General features: G+C 44.9%; 1 protein-coding gene across 4 annotated transcripts in view; it reads left to right on the top strand.

Moving 5' to 3' along the window:
- Nucleotides 1-2,276: 2,276 nt before the first annotated feature.
- The window catches only part of KIT (KIT proto-oncogene, receptor tyrosine kinase), a 54,162-nt gene continuing 34,904 nt past the window's right edge, over nt 2,277-21,534 (top strand). For 3 of the 4 annotated variants that reach the window (XM_080592203.1, XM_080592200.1, XM_080592202.1), the window contains exons 1-2: nt 18,575-18,737; nt 19,674-19,913. In XM_080592203.1, coding sequence (XP_080448329.1) covers nt 18,590-18,737; nt 19,674-19,913 — 388 coding nt within the window. In that variant the 5' untranslated portion in view covers nt 18,575-18,589. Of the gene's footprint in view, nt 2,481-18,574; nt 18,738-19,673; nt 19,914-21,534 lie in introns of those variants that run through there. The other variant, XM_080592201.1, reaches the window with a different exon arrangement.

Here is a 21,534-nt window from a genome sequence, read left to right as displayed (position 1 = left end):
TATTTCTCCAAGCCTATCATTTTTATCTCCAAATCTGTATCCATTCTCTGCAAAGTCTGTGGATCTCTCTTTTTGCTCTAGCACATCCACCTACTGCAAGTTGGTTGCAGCAGACAATGCGAGGAGATGGCGTTACCTATCCCAACATACGGCCACAGTGCTATGGGGACAATAAGAGGAACATGCGAGGCTGGGTGTAAATGCAGACAAGAACCACGTTGCCTTAAGCTCACATATTTCAGACAGGAGTAGTAAAAGAACTGAGAGTGTCCTTCACTGTTTAAGAAACTTTTTTTATTATTTTTTTTTTCTTTCTATAATGCAAAAAGAACACGGACAAGAGAACTCACAGCTTTCAGGGCAATATATTGGGATGAGGTGAAAAGGGCAACTATGTTTATCGTTATGATTATTAAAAGTAAATGAAGTGGCAAGGTTAAAGCCAGTTCACCTGTGTCTCCTTCTTATGGTAGCTATTTATAGCCAGGCAAAGTAGATGGAGAATATTGTTGCCATTCTGATTTTGAGACGTCTAACATTCAGCTAATGCTTGTGGAGATGAGGCACATGATGTAGGGCCACGCGAGTTGGGCTTCATGTGATTGGGGATGTGCAGGACATAAACATTCGGACTAACCGAAACAGCACTAATCAAGCAGAGCAGGGAGAAACCTGACACAAAAACAACATCGCATGTTCCTTGATAATGTTTTAGGGGAAACCTCTCATTCTTCGCTGCCTTTGCATCTTATGAAATTAAACCGTAAATGCTCCAAGCATTTATGTGTATAAAAGTCCTTTTTTCTCTCCTACAGAAAGAAACATGGAAAATCTGGAGTGCACTAAAATTTTAAGTACTTCAGCTATTTTTTTTTTCACTGCCCAGAATTAATTTGATGAGGCTAGCACCTAGTAAGAAATATGACTAAAAAATGATGTTTGATTTTGAAATTGTCAGAGTGCTAACAAAAATGTATTCCGTTTTGCAGCGAGGGAAGTACTCACCCATCAAAAGAGACTGGCTGTCAGAGATGAAAGAGAGTAAAGAAATAGAGAGAGCCATTTTAAACATATAAGACAAGACTTTCATCTAATGCTGGACCATATGGGACAGTGCTATTAACCTTGGAAAAAAATCTGACAGTGCCAAAAAAGAAAAGAAAAAAAAAAAAGGAATAATTTACCTTCAATAACTTTTCTGATCTGTACTGACACGTTTCAAGAAGTCTACATTTATGTTTTGCCACGGGTGAAGGCTTTGCCATGTGTCCCCTACCCCTTCTGCACATTCGGAGCCGTGGCCGTGGCTGTGCCAACAGTCGTGGCCTTGCCCTGCTGCCCACTCGGGCACCACCAGCGGGACCCTGGCCACAGCCATGGGCTGTCCCCCTGCCAGCACCGACCAGGATCACGCAGTGCCTGCCTTCCTTCGCTCCGGCGGCGTGGCACTGGCTGACAGAGCAGCGTTAAGGCAGTGTTAAGGCAGACATTTCTGCAGTTCGCGTTATTTCTGCCTGCAGAGCAGCTCCCCTCTGGCTCCGTAGCTGCAGAAATAAGCAAGTGCTCCCGGATCCTCCTTGTCACTTGTCTCATCGGTGCTTAAAAAACTCCCTCTGTGGGATTCCACCACCTCTTCTCCACGATGCGTTTGGAGACTAAATTCTCCTTCCCCTTTGCAAGTGCTTTCCTAACATTTAAGCTATTTCTTCCTCTCTTTTTTTTTCTTTGCTGAGAACTAAATGGATTACTTTGTATCTTGCCCTTGAGGGACGTGAAAAACAATTGCTCGCAATCTTCTTTGTAAGAACCTTTTTCTTCTCCACGTTTAAGCTCCCTGTCAGCTTTCTCTTTTCCGTACCACACCGGGTTATTTCGATCTTTAGTTCTGTGCCACGGGGCACACCTGCGGCTCGCTCCTCACCCCTAGCAGGGGCCACCCCACCGCCGCGGGCACATCGGGAGGGCAAAGGGCTGGGCCAGGGGGGCGTCGGGCGAGGACCACGTGCATCCTCCGGTGCTCCCCCAACCCCAGCCCCTCCCCGCGGGGGGGTTCCTTATTCCTTAAAAATTATAATAATGATATCAAGTGGGGGGATCGAGGAGGGGTTAGGGAGCGGTTCTCTCTTTTCACCGAGGCTCCCGACGCCTCCCCCTGCCCCCCGGGGGGGGGGGTTCCCCCCCTCACCTGCGCCCATACCCGTGGCGTCGGGGCGGGCCGAGGTTGGGGGGGGGGGCTCGGGGAAGGACGGGGAAGGGGGGGAGGCGGGCGGCGGAGGCGGGGCCGGCGGCGGCGGCGGCGGCGGGGCCGGTTGTAGTCCGCAGCCCTCCCGCGGGGGCTCGGGCATCTCGGAGCGGCGGGCGGTGCGAGCGGCAGAGCCGGGGGGGGCCCGGCGGCGGCATGGAGGGCGCGCACCTCGGCCGGGAGCTGCTGGCGCACGGCGCGCTGCTGCTGCTGCTGCTGCTGAGCCTCTTCCCCGCAGGTGGGAGCCGAGGGCAGGGGGCGGCGGGGAACTTTAGGGGACACCGGGGAGGGGAGGGAGGGGGGAGGTAAAGGGAAGGGGGGAGGCAGAGAGCTCGGTTGCGTTTGGTATCGCCCCCCCCCCCCCCCACCCCAGTCGCTTTCGCGGGACGCCCCGTAGGAAAAATAAAAATCGTAATTAAAAAAAAAAAAGTCCTTTGTTTGCGCTGCGCGGTTCTGCGGGGTTGGGAGGGGGCTAGGAGTGTTGTTCCCCCCCCCCCCCCCCCAACCTCTCCGGGCCGGGCTGTTTTGACAATAAACTATCTCTTCATCAGTACAAAATGTCCCCGCGGTTCGGCGCTGCTCGAACAATAGGCAGGGGACGGCCGCCGCCGGCAGGTGCCCGGCGCTGCCCTGCCGGGGCGAAGCGCGCCCGGGGGTCGCGGGGGGGCCGCGGGGGTCGTGGGCTCGGTGCCCGGCTCGGTGCAGCCCCGGGGAGAGGCGTCGGAGCCGGGCTGCTGAGCACAACCGAGCCGCCTCTTAGCGAGAGGGGCTTCGGGGGCGCCAAAACTTCGGTGTGCCGGGCGGGGGACCCGAAGGATCCCGGCTGCCCGCTCGGCGAGAGGGGTTCCCCCTGGCTCGACATCGCTGGGCTGGAGATTGGAGGCGCGGCGTGGGGTTGCGGCGCTCGGCGGCTTTGCACGAGGCTTTCGGAGCTCGGCAGGTGCCCGGGGAGGCGGCTGCTGGGGAGCTGCACGCCCCGCTGGGGGGAAGCACGGGCTGTGCTCCTCCTACGAGCTGGCACATTGCTGAGAGGCAGAAGCAGATGTTGGGGGCTGCAGCGCCGGGCTCTGTCCTCCCCCCCGGCCACTGTGCTGGAAGGGAGTACGAGTAAAATAACCAGGAACAGCTCCCGTGGCGATTTACGGGGCTCTGTCGTGAAGCGCTCTGCTTTGGGACGTGAGACGTGTTGGATTTAACAGCCACCAACTTTCTTTGCTTCGCGTACTTGTTGTCCTCCCTTAAAGGTTATCCTTCCTCTTATGGCTAAACTGGCCTTAAGGAAAACTTGGGAAGCTGGCAGCATCTCCTGGAGGTTGTGAGAGTACGGAGGGGCAAGGAGAAACTTTCTCTCCATCATTCGTCTGGTTCTGGGTTCAGACCCTAGTGGGAGACATTTCACCCCCTGGCGCACGTTAGGGAAACTTGTGTGTAGACCAAAAATACATGGTGTGGCAGGTAGAAGTGTCTTGCTGCCAAAAAAAGACAACTGCCTGTAACACCTGTGCATCGCACAGCCATATGACATCCAGGGCTAGTTTTGTGCCACGGGAGGAGGTATCGGATCGGAGGCTCGTGTCCTGGCAGAGCTGACTTGCTCAAAGACTGCTCCGGAGTTAGCACATCACTGTGCTTGCCCTGCTGCAGATGCATGGGCTGGATGAGCTCCCACGGTCCACATTCAGACCTGTCCGCTATCCTATTGTTTATTCGTATGCAAACTTATATTAAGTATATTTTTTTTGGCTTTTAGTCAAGAGATTCTTCCTTTGGATGCAGATAGGGAAGGAGGATGTAGAAAACAAAGCTTAAAGGAGCTGCTCGGAGTAAACCATTCATCTCTTCTGTCCACAGCCCCTTCCTATTCTTTGTTTTTCTTGTGTCCTAACATATGCTTCCACTTTTCCTTTCACGTGGGGATTGCTCGGTTCTCCTTTTATGCACTTTTCTGAAATGATCTTTGCTCTGTGCCTCTCCTGTCCTCCCCCGAGGCTCTCCCCGTCCCCCCGTGCTCTGCCAGAGCCTGCACGGCATTTCCATCCCGCGGTCATGGAAGACTGGATATGGTTCCTTCCAGCATCCATCAATATACCCTCCTTTCAGTCAGCTGCAGAGCAACAGGAGGCTCTCCCGTGCCCAGAGGGAAGAACGTCTGCTTTCATAACACTCCCTGGTACCTGTCAGCTGTGGGGGAGGAGGGCTGAAGGAGGAAGACTGAACTTGATGAGGTTTCTGATTGCTGTTGCTCAGTCACTGCCTTGACCCCCTCAGCCCATCTGAACACCCTGCCCTCCCTACACCCCTGTTTCCACCTCTCCTTTTTCTCCTCCCTCCCCTGCAGCAGTGCCAATTCCCCTGTGCATAAACGTGGCCCAAGGCCACTGCCAGGAGCAGAGTGGAAATGTTAAAGATTGCTCAATACTCAACTCTTTTCCTTCCGTTACAACCGGGAACCTTCTCCGAGCAAGTGCCTAAGTGATTTTTCTTCAGGCTTCATAATGAAGACTGGGATAAATTTGGCAAGAAGCGAGACTCGCATTTGCAGCCAGTTTAAGTACCATTCACAGAGACTGGAGGCATTTCCCTGTGCTCTTTTTTCGAGCAAGAGCCTCTCTTCAACAGACGAGCGCAGCTGCAGCGCGCTTAGGTTACGCTGGCTCTCGGTGGGCTTTCTACCAGAAACCTACTGTTGCCTGCCGAAACAATAACGCTGCTTTGCAGGTGTGTGGACTTATTCGAGGGTCCTGACGCACCTCAAGCAGGGACATGTTGCACCAGGACACAGGTGGAATCAGAAAGGATATGTCTTAAGCACATGTAAGCCCCAGCCAGGGGCAGATCTCAGGAGGAACATCTGAGTCATGTCCCAGTCAGGAGTTTCTTGCAGTAGAGCTTGGCCTTTTCTCTCTCTGGTCTGTAGTGAGGGGCTCTATGATACCTCTGTATTCTCTGCATTTCAGCCTGCTGTATTCTTAACTGTAATTCTGTGTTGTTTTTTTCTTAATCTATTCACAAGATTTTTAAGGCATAGCTGTAGCTGCCAAGCTAAATACCAAATATTACGCATCTGTAGTTTGAAGGAAAGCTTCTTTCTAGCCTGAACTTTCAGTAAACAGGCTGGTGTAATCTGAGGGTAAGGAATAACAAATTCTGGATGAAACGAGAACTGCAAAGCATCAGATTGTTTCAACAACATATATGTTTATCTACAATACATGACAACCGATCCAATCTGATATCAGTCTTGTAGAAGAGAGGCAGTAATCGCTCAAGGTTAAGACACTTTTCAGCTGTTTTTTTTTTTTTCTCTCTGTGTCCGTGAAGATGAATGCCATTGCAGAGATCAAGCGCTGCACATTGTCTTGCTGTACGTATGTGACACACATTATTTTACAGATGTTGTTTTCTTTCTTGTGTAGTACAAACATCTTCCAGGATTTTGACTCATTTCCTTAAGTCTCCGTCAGCCGTATAAAGAATGGCTGGAGGAAATGAGGTCTGATGTCCTAACGCATTGTAGTTACTGTAAGAACCCTCGCACTTTAAGTATAAAATATTGCCTTTTTGTAATTCCTTAATACCTTCTGAATATTCCCCTACACAGGAAAAAACCTGCACTTGTTTCTGTCCTTCAGAAACTCAGCTCCCCCTGTTGAGTCTCTTGAGCCCTAGGACAGCTTGAGGTGTTCGCTGTGACCTTAGGCGAAAGAGATCTGATGCTAAAGACCAAGGGTCTTAGAAAGTGGCAAACCAAACTTAAGTGTTTTACGTCTTTGGGACATTTATTAAAGAAAATCTGAAGAGAATGCACATGCAAATTACTACAACTTGACACAAAAGGCATTTGAAATTTCGTCGTCTATATTATTTTACTGCAGAAGTGTTGTGCTTTGCTCTTTAAGTAAATTTTTGGAGACAAGAAGGGATTTTCCAAAGGGTGCCTGACCCTCTATGACAATGTGACCCGCAAACGGCCAGAAATGGACGTAATTTTACGCGTGTGAGTAGTCTCATGGGCTTGTTGCCAGACGTAATGGCAACTGGAGTGTATTGTTTGTCCACTGGCCAAGATTGCTGCAGTTAGTGATAAAAGCGTTAGAGGAATGTAAACATCTGTGTTTGAAGGGAGAGAGCGACTCCTATTTTCTAGGTTATACCAATTAGAAAACACAGTAAGTGTTAATCTCTCAGAGGGTTTACTCTTGGGGATTATATCGATTTATTCTGAAAACATAGGTTTTCAGATAGACCCTTAAATGGATTTTTAATGTTCATTCTCGTGTCACAACAGAATTATTTTGTACGGCATGTAAGGCCCTTGGTTATGTTATCTTTTACAGCAAACAGGCACACAAATAACAGATAAGTTTCTAATGTTGCTAACGTGCCGTGCAACTCCTAGGCTGCTCTGTACAGATCCTTCCTGAAGACTGTAGCTAAAATCAAGCATCATTTAGTAATGTTATCAACTGCAGGGAGTTTTGTCATTGTGGGGCTGACAACATTAAAAGTCTATGATTTTAAATGTCATTTGACAGCCGAGTCCCTGATCACGTAATATAATCATTAAATACCTGATACGGAGAAGAACTCAGTACTGTCTGCTAAGCACTGACAGCTGTAAATCTAAGTGATAAAGAGGATGTATGGGCTGATTTAAAGTAAGAAGAGATGAAAACTGCGGAAGAAAAATTGGAAAGTCATAACGCATCTCTTGTATGTTCCTTGAGACCTGACAAATGCCAGGTTAGTTCTGCATTTACTTTCCTTTCCCATCAGTCATTGTCTTATGCTGAGTGCTTCTTCATTCGTGCTGGGTGACCATGCTCTTCACGATACGAAGCAGACTTCTAGAAAAAGCTTTGTGCAAAAGCCACACTGGAAAAAGAAATGAAACTAGCCGGTTATGAAAGGAACTGTGCAAATATCCCCCTGTCATTCAGAGCCTGCATGTTTCAGAGGGGCAGAAATGGCCTGAATGAGCTATGTAAGTCAGCAGTGTTTTGGGTATTCACATACCTAGGCCACTCAGAACTAACTAGGTTCCTGCTGAACAGCATCATGAGATTAAAAACTGGCACTTGGCGCTCTCAATCTGTTTTTTTTTTCTTTTTTCTTTTTTTCTGTTGTTGTTGTTCAGGAGTTAATGGGTGCACCAACGTCACGGGTTGAAGCTTTTGTCCACAGCCCTCAGGACTGGAAACTTCATTCTTTGCTAAATGAAATCTGACTTTCTCACACATTCACCTGACTCCAGCAGCAGGGTTTCTAAGAAACAGAACAAATATTAGAAAGCTTCCACAGAGCTGTAAGAGTACGGCTGGAGGGAACCTGCAGAGGTCATCTGGTCCGTCCCCTGCTCTCTACCAGGGTCAGGCATAGCAGATCTTCCCAGGCAGATTTCTGGCTGGCTGCTCTAAGACAGACTTGTGGTACAGATTTTCCCACTAGTTTTTGTTTTATAATGCTTAACTAATTGTCGGAGTTCAAAGCTTCTCTTGATATTTAACCTCAGCTACCTTGCTGTTGCTGAGTTCCGTTCTTTTTTCCCCATGTTCTTGTGGACATAGTAAAGTGCTGATCACCATCTTCTTGATGATAGCATTTTGCATATCGGCAACTAACATCACACCTTTGACTTTTCTATGATGAACAAGTACAGCTTCTTCAGCCCTTTCTTTTGGTGCGTCTTTTGTAACTCATCCTCATCTTGTTGTTCTTCTCAGCCCTCTCCAACTCGTTTGCATGACCTCCAGGGACGATGTGTAAAATTGACACCTGTCTCCAGAAAAGAAATGTAGTGCTTCCAGGTTTAACAAGATAGTTATTTCCCTGTGTAGTGTGCTGCAATTTGATTCAAAGCATTGTAAATCTGATTTTAATCATGATTTAAATCAGCCAACAGTAAGCCTCATTCTAACTGTTTTGCATTTGTACTTAATCATTTTGTAAAGAAAGGTTTAACCTCCTTTATTACCATTGAGATAGTTTTAATTAAATATAGCCTTTGCACTTAATGTTATACTCAGTTTGATTAATCACAGTGCATGTATTTAAGCAATTATGTAGCTTGTTACATACACACTTATTCTGATTCTTCATGTGTATGTTTCAGTATGAAGACAGAAAGTGTTGACATTTCTTATGTATTAGATAATTGATTTTTTACTTATGATTTGCATCAATTACAATGGAGGAAACCAGAATTCTGAAATGTTCTTCTGTTAGATAAAGAGCACCACAGAGAAGCCAGCCAATTCCAAAGAAAAAACTCATTGAGAAATGTTTTGAAATAAAGAATTAATGTCTGAAAGCCCTATCTGTAGTCAAAACTGGCGGTTTCTAGTCACTATGCTGCAAAAATTTCAGAACTAGTCGATCTCATCCTCTTTTTATTCCTAGAATGGAAATGGAAAGAAACATTCATGTATTTTTTTCAGCTCCTTTACACTAGCTCATTTCTGAATGGGCAAGTTGCTTAATTGAGTTGGACTGAATGAACTAAGTAAGGAAAATATTTTCTCTGCACTTGCAAGGAAACTCCAGATGCCAAGGACTGGTTTATCACTGCTGCACAACCTATCTAGAGGTGCTCAGTTAATGACTTCCATCAATTCAATTGTTTGATTATCTTTAAAATGTTGGCAGCAAATATAAAGCTTGAATAATATTATGCCTTTTAATTTTTCAAGGAGTATAGGAGGTGTAAGTTTTAATTCATGTTGTAGTTTCAAAGTTAGTTTTGAATATTTTTACTTTTTAAAAGGAAAATATGCACTGTAAAATGCCACATTTTTATTTTTTAATGTAGTATTAAAGTAAAAACGCACATTAATGTGGTATTTCTGCCAGAAATGGTTCTGTTTGTATGCCTTAGGATTATATAGGTGCTCTCCTGCATTAGCAGCTAGTGCTGATGCATTCAGTTCTGCTTCTTAGTGACTGCCTGATTCTTTTCTTTACTTTTGCTGCCACTTTGTTTGCTATTTTGTATGGCATAGGAGCACTTTCTGTGCCTAGATGAGCATAACTTTATAACTTTGGGAAGAAATCATGTTATCTTCAACAAAATAAAAGCTTCCTCCCAGTAGCATTCATTGTAACACAAGCTGTTGACGTTTCCTATTTCATAGCACGTCTGACTTCCAGGTATTATATATAAAATTGCTGACTCTGCAATAATGCTAATATCATCATATGTAGGATTTTGGGTATGCAGCACAATAAAAGAGGTCAGATTGGAGCTGCTGGAGTAAACTCTGCATTTCTGGTCTCCTCCTATAAACTAGATACCATCAAAAAAGATACTGAAATGGGATTCCTTGCTTAGGCAGGTATTCAAACCGTACTCACAGCAGGATGCCATCTCGTGCACGTCCATTAATCTTTTCTGTGGTAGGAAGGAGGACAACTGTTTGAGTAAGTAGCTTCCTACGTGTATGCCATGTATGCAGTTTCTGGTAGGGCTATGTTAATAAACTAGGAGGTAAAGTACAACTCGCAAGAAAAATATATGTGGGACTTCTGCGGACACAGGAGATTAAGTTAAAAGGCTGAGTTATGTATCTCCTTGCTAGAAGATGACTTGAGAAACGAAACTGGATTGTCAGAAATATATCCTAATCTCTATATTCAAGGCACTTCCAAGACGTTGTCACTGACAGTCTTGCTTGGTGTTAGCATGATTACCCAAAACTGGATTTCTTCACCCTCAGAGGTTCTGAAGAACCTGTGAATGAATCCTCCAGAAGTCTTTGTACTCACAGTTTCAGCAGATATGTGCAAGAATATTTCTCTAACGCTGTGTCCCCCTTTAAAAATACGTGTATTAGAGCTGGCGTTGCTGGTAAGATAATGCTTTTACACAATTTTTTCACAACATCCTAATTAGCAGCAAAGCTTGTGCACTAGTTAAATGAAGGAAATCTAACTTATTTCAGGCTTATTAGAAATCACTGAATGGATGAAATTAGTTTATATGGACAAACGTGGAAATATGCCAAAACTGGCTTCTCAAATACATTAATTTGCCACACGGATGCATTACGTGTGATGCAATGACTTGTACTGCAGTAAGAGCTATATAAATACCTTATCCACCTTATCACTGAAAACAATTTTTATCTCATGATTCTGCCAGTTCTTTCAGTGAGGGAAAAGAGAATACAGCGTAATATGTGCATAAAAAGTAGCTCTGCCATTTCTGCAAAATTTGGTGAGCATGTTTATTAATCTGAAGTTCTTATTTATTGCTGCAATCTTCTAGGAAAAAGTACTGAACTAAGTACCTAGAGAAAGTAAAAAGCAATGCTCCTCTTTGTGGTATTTAATGTGGTCCATCATAAGAGCAATGATAACATAATTATGCAATTATTGGTATATTTTCCCCTCTGGAGGCCTTATGTAGATGATTACCAGTGCACCTTTTAATGAAATTGCTACTATTTGATAAAATTACTGCCAAGATTTTAAATAATTATAATTTGCATTGCCAAAAGTCTTACATCTCCTTCCTCAGTTGAGCCTGTTCCAAACAGGAATTAGTTCAGATTGCAGAACGATTCACTTTTCTCCAGTTTTCTCATTTATCTTCGTTAAAACTACCTTTTCACTGAATTTCGGAAAACATGCTTTCAAGCCCATGTTGTTCATTACAAGGAACATTTGTTCAAAATGGAAGTTGAAAGATACTGCACCTTTTAATGTAAATGTCAGCAAAGAGAAGTGAGAAGAAAAAGCTATCAAAGAAACAGACTGGATGAATGACAGCTGAATTTGAATATACCGTATATTAGTGCACTTTTTGATTCCCTTTAATTGTTCTCCTTACTTACTTTATAATTTGTATATTTTATGTGTCTACCAGCTGCAAAAAGTGTGGGAACAGCTGTTTAATAACTAATTCTGGAAATTAGAGGGGGAAAAAAGAAATATTTGTGTAGAAGTAAGGATCAGTCTAAATGCTGTATATTTGTCAAAACTGACAAGTGTTGTGGCAAGCAATTACTCTTTCTTTCTGTAAATCCTACTTAAATGTGTGTATACACATTTATTTATCTGTCCTCTGTAATTTTACTTTGAATAAGAATTAGCGGGTGGTCGCTTTAAGATCAGACCTTTCGTTTTGTTTAAAATCTTAAGTCTGGTTTTGCTTGTGAACACGGTGCTTGTAGATTCCTTCTGTGGTAGGAAGTTTGGGTGCGGGAGACCATAGCGTGTCAACATCATGTAATAAAATGGATTAATCACCTAGAATAGGTTGCTGCTCGTTGTGCTTCAAGATGAATGACTAGGCTGCTATAGTTCATATCATGCTCTTACAAAAAGAAACAGCCCCAAAGCCATGACTACCCAGAAAAAGAATATTCAGGGAGGTGTCATGTATAACCATGGAGAGAAGCATGATGTTTGATGCTGCCAAGGTGATTTGGTATGTGTGCCGAACCAGAGTTTCGTGTCTGCCTTTGAGAAATGCCTCTGTTAGCTGTATTAGCAGAGTAAGTCATGGCAATCAGAAAGGGCAAGCAAGCTTCTTGGTAGACGGGGAAAGTGCCCTGTTTGCATGGCTTGAGTTTCCTCACTCCAGCAAGGAAAAACAAAGCTGGGGGAAGAGGAATGTATGTCTTTTGCCTCTGGAAGGTACATGTACCTCCCCCAGCCTTCTGCCTTGAGCAAGCTTTGCTCTGTAAAAGCCATCTCTTGCACGTTTGTTTTGCAGGTCATGTGCAGAGCTTGGTCTGCTCGGCCTGCTTCTGAAATAAGGGAGCAAAGTACAATTAGCTGCATTTGCTAATTGCTGACCCTGCAGGAGAACCTGCTGGCTTCCGCCCACAAGCAGGGGATCAGCCTGGGTGCTCATGCTTGTCCTGCCTGACATTCCTGTGAATGTCCCTTTTGGAGAGTGGGGTATGCAGGGGGTTGGAGAGTTGGCTGGATTTGTCTTCTGCCCAACCATGTGTTGCCACCTGGCCCTGATGCTTCTGTTTCCGATTAACCACATGTCATTCGGAGGGCAGATGATCTCTCTTTGGAAGTAAACAGGTGTATTCTCAGTTATCTGAGCAGTTTTCAGAGCTTTTTATTTGTTCTGTGGAGTCCCCTCCCAGGGTGTGAGATGCTTAGTGATGCAGTTCTGTGTAAGAGCAATCCCAGGACATAGAGCTGATGCCTTCTGTGGGATGGCACTGCACAGGGAGGTGGCGTGGCAGGGGTGTCTTGCAGCCAAGGTCCAGCCACCCCTGTGGTTCCTCACGCTTGTGCCTTCAAGGATGATAAAGACAACCTTTGTTCCAGGCTCCTTCCATTTCCTCTCTGGAGTTTGTCATGGGTAGGAATCGCCTGGCTTCACACTTGCTCTTTGTGTTGGGAGATACCCATTTCTCTGTTCCTCTGGCTGCAGAAGAATTCTTTGGTTGCTCCTTTGAGCACTGGGCTGTCGAGCTCCCTCCTCCTGCCCTCCCCACAGCCCATGCTGCCCCTCTGCCCCTGCAGGGTGAAGGGCTTGGGACTGGGGAGGGGACGATGAGGATGCTGTGTGAAAAGACAGTGATTGCCCTCATGCAGCTGGGTAAACACCAAAGCCCCTGCTCATCCTCCCCCGTTTTTCTGCTTGGTAACTTGGAGCCTCTGAGGATGCAAAACTTCAGTGCAAGTGCTAGCACAGGCACTGGGAAGGAGAGCACTTCTACTTGGGAAATGCACAACACTGAAAAGTCTGTTGGTCTGCAGATGGCAGTGACTCTGTTAGATGGGTTAGAAGCAAAACACTTGGGTCTGCAGGGCAGCCTAATCAGTCTAAACCCTGTAATACATGCTTGCTGACGGTTAAGTTAGTTTTCAGTCTCCAAAGTGAAACTGGGGCAGAGGGGCAGGTCAGTCTTTCTGTTAGTAAGGAGTTATGGCATTCGTGTGGCATTCATATGTCCTGAGAGTCAGCTATGCTTGTGAGGAACAATCATGTCTTTGGTCTATTTTTGGTCTACGTCTTTGAGGAAAACACTAGCCTGGGTGTTGGTGTGGATGGTTTCTTCTGCAAAGTAAAAGGGTATACTGCTAGCCTTGTTTTCCCCCGCAGTGTAGCTGTAGTGGTATGTGATGCAGCTTTCAGATCAAATCATTGAAAACTGACATTTGCCATTGCAAAACTTTTCATCTAGCATAAGGGAGAGTGTCTGTTTGGTGAAGTGGAACAAAACAAGTAAGCATATGATAGCATCTCTCCTTTGAAAAAATCTGGGAGATTTTTATGCACCAGAGTAAATTAAAGTTCCTTCAGTGTGATTAACATGTGAATTTTCCACTTATTTGTTTCTTTGGGGCATAAAATGGCAGGGAAAAAAAAATCTTATTGAAATGGTCTTAAATTTGGCTGTACAATAACATATATCAAGTGCCTAGTGGCTTTAACAAATAAGAGACGGAGCTGGAAAGGTGATACTCTTCAATTAGACCAACTAATACAGAAAAAGAGGCTTCTTCTGTCTGTGACTTTTGCATGTGAGTTAGAGTCACTTCTGCTTCTGCTCTTTCAGACCTGCAGGAGAATTGTGTGTTTGAAAACATATTCATTTTTCCAGCAGTACCGGGCATGCTGAAAGAGGATATTACCTCCCTGCAAGCTATGTTGTGCTGATATCCCCAGACCACTGTATCTACAACAGTGCCACTACTTTAACTGATAAAGCCTATCTCTCATTTCTGCTCTCTTATGTTGTTGTAGATGAGAAACTGAAAAATACAATGAGTGAAGTCTGTGTGATATCTCTTGAAACGAAGTCAGTGCCCAGCTCTGCTGTTGTTGTGCTGCTCCACCTGCAGCTGCTGGAGAAAGGCTGGGTTTCCAAATGTGTGTGTGGGGGGGTCCTTAAACAACAACACTGCGTGACAATAGGAAGATTAGGGGTCCTTGCAATGAGGTATTCATATGTTGTGGCTGTGATGTGAAGTTGTGCTGTGCCCTCATCTTGGAAGATGTTTGAGATAAGTTTAACTTGGAAGGGAGTGGGATAAGGCACAGTTTTTGGTAGTTGTTATTGTTTTTTTTCTTTTTTTTTCTCTGCATGCTATCTGTTGTGTTGTTGAAATGCTACAAACTTGTTCCTTTTAATGTTTAAGTAAGAGTTGAAAAAGGAAGCAGAGGGACTAAGCTGCTGGCCTAAGGTTTTGCAGGAAACCTGTGGCAGAGCTAGGAATAAAATCCTCTCTGTGTGACTCTTCGGCTAATCCCATGGCAGTCCCATGTCCTTTGTTTGCTTGGCAGCTGGAGACGATCCCCAGTTGCTTACGAGCGTGATGGGGATGTGCACCTGATGTGCTTTCCCCTGCTATGGCAGCCCTGTGGCTGAGGCTGAAAAAACTCCCGCATAAAAACAACTTTTTTCCAGGTTGGTGTACTCCTTAGCCAAAGGTTTTGTGTTTGCACATCCCTTAATTGTTACAGGAACATTCTGCTGTCCTTAATCATATCCCTGCAATTTGACCTGAATTTCCTATTGGTATTATCTAGAGCCGTTTCATTTTCTAATTCCTCCAGCCTGGTTTTCCAGATGTTCCTTCTGCAGGCAAAACTCACCAGTGCTGTACTCCCCCTCTTTCCTCCCCCTCCTTCCTCCCCCTCCCTCCGTTTTTAGGGCTTAGGAAACTGCTTGTAATACATTCATGTATTCTGCTGCTTTTTACAGTTACACAGCCTTGTTCACGAGTGATCCCAGCATTGTAGTTCTTACCTCAAATTTGTTATTTTACATGGAGAAGCTAGGGTGGAATTGACTGGTTTTGGCTGTGGGACACAGATTTAGAACATCCAAAATGAGTCTTGGGCTGTCCAGCTCTGAGCTTTGCATATTTTTTATTTTTATTTTACATCATTAATTATTAAGTATTTGTCATTGCCAATTTATTTTGCTAGCATAATTACCTGCTGATTGCCCTTGAGGACAACTCCAGAGGGTCGTTCAGAGCCCCAGTGTGGTGTTCTGGCTATGCAGTGCATGGGGAGGGTTGTATGTTTCATGGTGGGACCGTGGCCAACAGTACAATTATCTGTCCCTGGTAGTCTACAGGAGCCGTGGGAGCAGAGGATGGATTTCCTCTCTTCCCCTTGTCCTGTGGGGCCCCTGTGGTCAGGTGGGCATCACTGAGGTTGGGACACTCAGCTAAATAATGAGATTGTGGTTCACCTCCTTTTCCAAGATGTAAGGAGATAGGGAGAGAGCATCAGCATGCCAGGATGCATCCTTTCTCTGTACCTGACCCACCCCTGGGAATTTTCAGTTGAGACATAGCCGTGGGTTCCTCCATCTTGTTGCTGAGAGAGTTGACAGTCCCACTGGTGACTGGTAAAGTCATGGTCCTTCCTGGGGTCAACATGGAGCCCTGGGAGGAGACAGCAGACTGCATCCCATGGGGTTCTGCACTTGGAGATCTCTTACCATCCTTAGCATATAGGATGCCCACAGACATGATTCCCAAGTTATTAGTGTTACCATTATGGTTATGTGTTTATAGTTGGTGTTACTGGAGTGCACAAGAGCAACAGTGAGCCTGGAAGAGCACCCATGTTCTTCAGGTGCAGTACAAATGGAGCAGTCTCAGACATGAGGCATTAACAGTCTGTGAAAAGATCAAGAGATGGCAGATGAACATATGCTGTGGGGATTAATACACTGGATTACAGTTGGTGGTTAAACTCTCAGATTTCTGCTATGTAATTACTCCTGCAAAAAGAAGATGCAAAGTCATTCCCTTCTTTCTAAGCACTGTTTTAATTCTCTTTTAAAGGTAGGCGATATTTGGGTGCATAACACTAAACACATCTGGTAGTCCTTCCTTTTGCCACCTGTTGTCTTTACACTGCCATATTTCCTTCTCCTGAAGACACCTTGTTTCAGAAGGTGACAGGTAAACTTTAGGTTGTGGGAATTCCTTGCACAAGGCATTAAATCAATTTGTAAATTGTTTGGCAGAGAAGTTGTAGGCTGTGTAAAAGGAACCGTAAAAACATTGTCTTGAAATGTGCATGATGGCTTCAACTACAATATTGTAGCTTGTGTTGTGGGGTGCCACAGTATGCTCATTCCATCTTTGCCTTTCTTTCCCTGGCTCCAGTATGTAATGTATTTCTTGTGCCCCTGGATGGAGTCATGCTCAGCTGTGTTGTTTACCACCTGTAAAAACTACCCACCAACTTGCTAGATGGTCTGGTAATAAATGTTACACAATTTAAACTCCTAACCTGAATGGGTATGAGGAATGCTAAGGAGAAGAGTAGGTAAACGTCACAAACATCACATAAAAATACAAAATGATGTTTTTCTTAATCTTTCTGGCAATTACTATTTCTGGGATGTTTGTTTATGTGTTCAGTCGTGTGAGTTTGTGTAGAGGATTAGTGGACCTTCTGTGGAAATTTTCTGGTGGCACTGGAAAAACAGTTGCTGTTGGACTGCCTGTCAGTTTGTAAGCAAATATAAATCAGAGGGAGATGGGGAAGGGACGGGCTCCCTCCAAAACTCATACCACAAAGTAATTAGATTGTGGTGGTTTGACCATCCTTTTCTGCCCACTCTGTCCTAGCTGCTGGGTTTGTCAGGAAGGGGAGCAGTTACCTGACCCGCTCTCAATCCACATTAAGAACAACTAAAGCTGTGAGATAAGTGAATTAAGTCTGGACTACGTAATCTCGTCCCAGCAAATTATCTGATTGTTTTTCTTGAGTATCTGTTGTTATCTGTGCGGGCAGGGAAATTCAGCCTCAGAAATGAAAAGACTCATTTTCTTGAATGCAAATGGGGATGTTTTTTGAGAAATGTTTCCCTCTTTCAGACATGGACGTCACATGTCAAGTCCAACTGTGCCGTATTGTGCTACACGTTAGAGGGGCACGAGGTGATGGTTATTGTTAGGATTAAAGAGCTGGTCTTCGGAAGGGGACAGGTTTGTTGCTGCAGTATCCCTCAGCATTTGCACACACCACAGTGATCTGTATGGTTCAGACAGATCCACACTCCTTTTGTAGGTTGGTTATGGTTTTAGTCTATGCACCACTTGCCTTGGGTCTGTCCCTTACCTCTGCCAACCCGTCGATTAAGCCTTACATTACACCTTCATGTGCCCTAGGGCAGGGTGGTAGGTGGTTTTGGGAAGGAGGAGAAGCGCCATGCCTGGCAGCACAGTGCATTACAGTGGGCAATGCTGGGGCTGCAGCGAGCCCTAGCGCGGGAGCATCCCTTGCCTGTGCTGAAGTTCACTGGGTTGTTTCTGTCGCTGTGTGTCTCTGTCCCTGTGGCCGAGGTGTCATGTTGGGATGGCGGCTGTTGAACAGGGAGTATGAGGTGGGGATCCCAGGGGTCATCCTTGTGCTTTCAGAGAGGTGTCCAGTGGGTTCCCCCTGACTCCTTTCACGTGTGGCACTAGGAGCAGGGTGACACTGGGCCTCTGCAAGCATCGCCCCTTGTACTCGTGGAGGAGGGCTGCCCTTGCACGGCATGAGGGAGGGGAGCACTGGTGTTTGTCTCACGGCTGCGGCCTGAGAATCTAGTGCCAGAGTGGGTAATAAAGCCCTGCACTTTTGCTATTTTGCTCTGATATGAGGGGTTTGCACATCAGAGGTCTCCTTGCCTCTGCCCTGCTCTCAGTTCGCCTCTGCCCTCCTGTCTGCCAAGCCACTGCTGGCTGGGACTTTCGCTCCTGAGATGCTGAGTTTTACCCTCCTCGGTTGAGCTGCCGTGCCACAGGCTCACACCTGCTCTTTGAGGTGGCAGGTTTGAAATTAGAAGTGATTTTTTTCTGCTTTTTTTTTTTTTGGTCAATTATTATTTCTAGGATGCTTGCTTATTCATTCAGTCATGGAAATGTATAAGCAGGGTTAGTGGGCTTCATGTGGAAAATTTCTGGTGACACTGGAAAAATAACTGCCTGTTGTGTTGAGCGCTGATAAATGAATTTTAATCAGAGGAAGGTGGGGGGAGAATGAGGGCTCCCTGCAAAACCCAGACCACAAACAAAGTAATTAGACTGTGCAGGTGGTCTGACGATCCTTTGCAGCTCACTCTGTCCTAGCTGCTGGGTTTGTCAGGAAGGGGAGCAGTTACCTGACCTGGTCTCACTCCAGTATGCACCTTAAGAACAACTAAAGCTGTGAGATAAGTGAATTAAGTCTGGACTACATAATCTCATCCCAGCTAATTATCCGATTGTTTTGCTTGAGCGTCTGTTGTCATCTGTGTGGGCAGGGAAATTCAGCCTCAGAAATGAGCCCGGAGAGTGTTTTTGAATGCAGACAGTGTTTTTGGTGGCGTGACTCTGCTTCTAGATGTGGATGTTGTACAGTCGTGCACAGCTGTGCTTCACATGAGGGGGACGTTAGCTAACGGCACTCATTGGAAGCTAAGGGTTGCTTGTAGGACAAAAGAGCAGCTCTGGAAGAGGAAGGGCTGGTTCCTCAATACTGCCTCAGTACTTGTGTACATCATTTGGATATTCAAGCAAGTACTTAGTAGTAAGAATTTACATGCTTTTTCAGCTATGAACTCCATTTTGCACGTTCACTAAGACTTCCCTATCGGGGTACGCTAACACAGCAACCCTCTGCTTGACTGATGTAAATAGTGGAGCCAGGGAAGCCTGAAAGTGCTTCTTTCTCCAAGTACACCGTGTAAGCTGGGAAGTGGTTGGGAATTGTGAATTGAGGCCGGTAATTTTACACACCTTTATTTTCTGAGAACTTAAAAAAAGTTGCGTTTTGGTATATTCAGTGAAAGAGATGGTAACAACTCACTTTCAGCGGTGTTAGTGACTGGGAGCTCAGTGCCTTGGTGACAATGATTTGGTAGTGTTGGGATGGAAGCTTGAAGGATATTTCACTTTTTTTTTTTTTGTTAACAAATGACAAATTACTACCCCAAGAAAAAGTGCGGAAAGTATGTGATGGTTTCTTTCTTAAACTGGACGTTTCTAACTGTGTGAGTGGAGCTTCTGAGTACGGGAGAGCAGTTAAAAAAAGATAACTGTTAAGCAAGGAAAGTTTAGTTCTTGGCAACATACTGAGTAAATGACAAAGAATGATTAAAAGTGCTGCCATGTAGAATCAGGCTCATATGTTCTTGAATTTAATTTTTAAATAGCTTGGGTCTGTTCCCATTCAAAAGCCAAACCATTGCAGAAACTGGCGCATCTGAAACTAGTTTCAAGAGGTTTTTTAAAGGCCATTTTCCATCTGCAGTGGTTATTTGCTATGTGTGCAGAAGGTCTTGCAAGGCAAAAGGTGGCTGTATACTTGCACAGAGTGTCATTGCAGCTTAGTACTTTTAAGAAACAACTCCAACAATATTAACTGTATGTATATAACTATAAATAACAATTTCATTGCAGAAAAAAAAAAGAGAGCATTGTATTGACAGGCATTGTATTTTGTGTTTTTGTGTGGTTTTTTTAGGTGGTTCACTGCCTCATGAAGAATCTTCACTGGTTGTGAATAAAGGGGAGGAATTAAGGCTGAAGTGCAACAAGGATGGACCCGTGACTTGGAATTTCCAGAACTCAGACCCATCAGCAAAAACAAGGAGTTCCAACGAGAAAGAGTGGTACACCAAAAATGCAACAGTCAGAGACATAGGCAGATACATATGCAAAAGCAAAGGGAGTATTGTCACCTCTTTTTATGTTTTTGTTAAAGGTAACTATTACTGAATGCTTTATTTTTGCTTCCCCCATCCTTTCTCACTCCCAAAAGAACAGGATCATAAATGCTGGAGGAGGAAACATGTTTGAGGCACAAGGGGAGAGCACAGACTGATAGGAGAAAACTTCTTCCCTGCCCAGCAGAAGGAAAACTTACTCCCAGCTTTGCTTGCAATGGCTTTTTCACCAGAGCAAATTTCTGGATGAGTTTCTTTTTACATCCTTGTTGTTTTGTGGTGAGATGTTATACCGGAGCTCTCTATGTAGAAGCCAGTCAAGAGACCTAAATCAGTTGTGTGAGTCAGTTGTACCATGAGGAAACAAGAAGCATGTACAGAAATGTCTTTTTTAATTCAATGCCATCCATCAGTATGGAGTCATGTAAGGTTTGACCCCAAGCTCTTGATTTATTGAGGCAGTTAGCTATAGGATTTGGCTTTTTGAGGCTGCGCTCTCAGGGTTAGTCCAGCAGGCAGCAAATGGTTCCTCTGCCTCTAGCTCCTGATCTACCATGTGTCTGCTCAGAAACATCTTAGATGGGGAAAAAATTCCTCTGCTCTGACACATTTTCCTAAATCTTCCTTTTTGTCCAGTGTGTTCTTCATATTTCTTCTGTTCTTTTGTTTGCTCCCAATCTGTGGCTTCATCAGCTGTCCTCAAGCTGCCAGCTTACCATGCCTGGCATTCCCTTTTCCTTTGTAAGGAAGACAGTTGCTTTGCTTCTGCTTTACATAGTTCTGGTGATTTTCCTTGTTGGTGGAAAGAAGTCCTACAGCTTTCACATTCTTGGAGATAGCATTCCTGATTCAGCAGAGGTTGCCTCAGAGAGCTTCCCCTGAACCTTACCAGTCCTTTAGGAATTACTGCAAAGTTGTTCTCCAAGGTGGGGAGATACCAGCACAGCACAGTGAGGAGTATTTTCCCAAGGGAAGGTATCAGATGGGCACACAGCTTAAAGTGCAAAGCTCTTGAGTTGTCCAAATAGCCATGCAGCTACCGTGAATGATTTTGTTGACCTTTTGTGTTTCTTTGAGACTATGACCAAAGGAAATCTGGCATGTATTTTACCCATACCTGACAAACATTGTTGACTTTATCTTCCACAACTGTTTTCTTCAAGGTCATGGTAATTATCTAAGACAGCTGTGATCATAGATACATTTGTGTCTTCCATTACTCAAATGACTCCTTCACCTTAGGATAGCAGGCAACCCTCCTGCTGAGCATGATTACCAAAACATCAGAGAAGCTGTGTGGCCCTCATGCAGTGTGTTGTTAACTTGTGCCTTAACTGTGTGAAAAATGTGCAAGCTTCACTTTGACAGATTCTTGGTGGTAAAATGAATGTTTGTGATGTTGGCCATTATTTTGCAATAGGGCCTTTAATAGGGCAGCCTTTATAGCTGCGTTTCAGTGACATCTTATGACACCTTGAAAATAGTGCCATGAGCACAGCTGCTTGTGAGGTTGCCACAAGCACCCACACAGTTTCTGCTTGTACAGCTGGGAATGAAGAGAAAACAGGACCAAAAGTAAAGCTGCAGAAGGAAAGCCTCAGTCTTCCACAGTCCCAAGTGGCACATAAAATGGTGACAGGTGTTTATCTCTTACGCTGA

This window comes from Anser brachyrhynchus (genome assembly GCF_964034855.1).
Source record: "Anser brachyrhynchus genome assembly, chromosome: 4".
In the NCBI taxonomy this organism is placed as follows: Eukaryota; Metazoa; Chordata; class Aves; order Anseriformes; family Anatidae; genus Anser; species Anser brachyrhynchus.
Note: the sequence above shows the minus strand (reverse complement) of the source record. Positions and strands in the feature narration are given on the sequence as shown.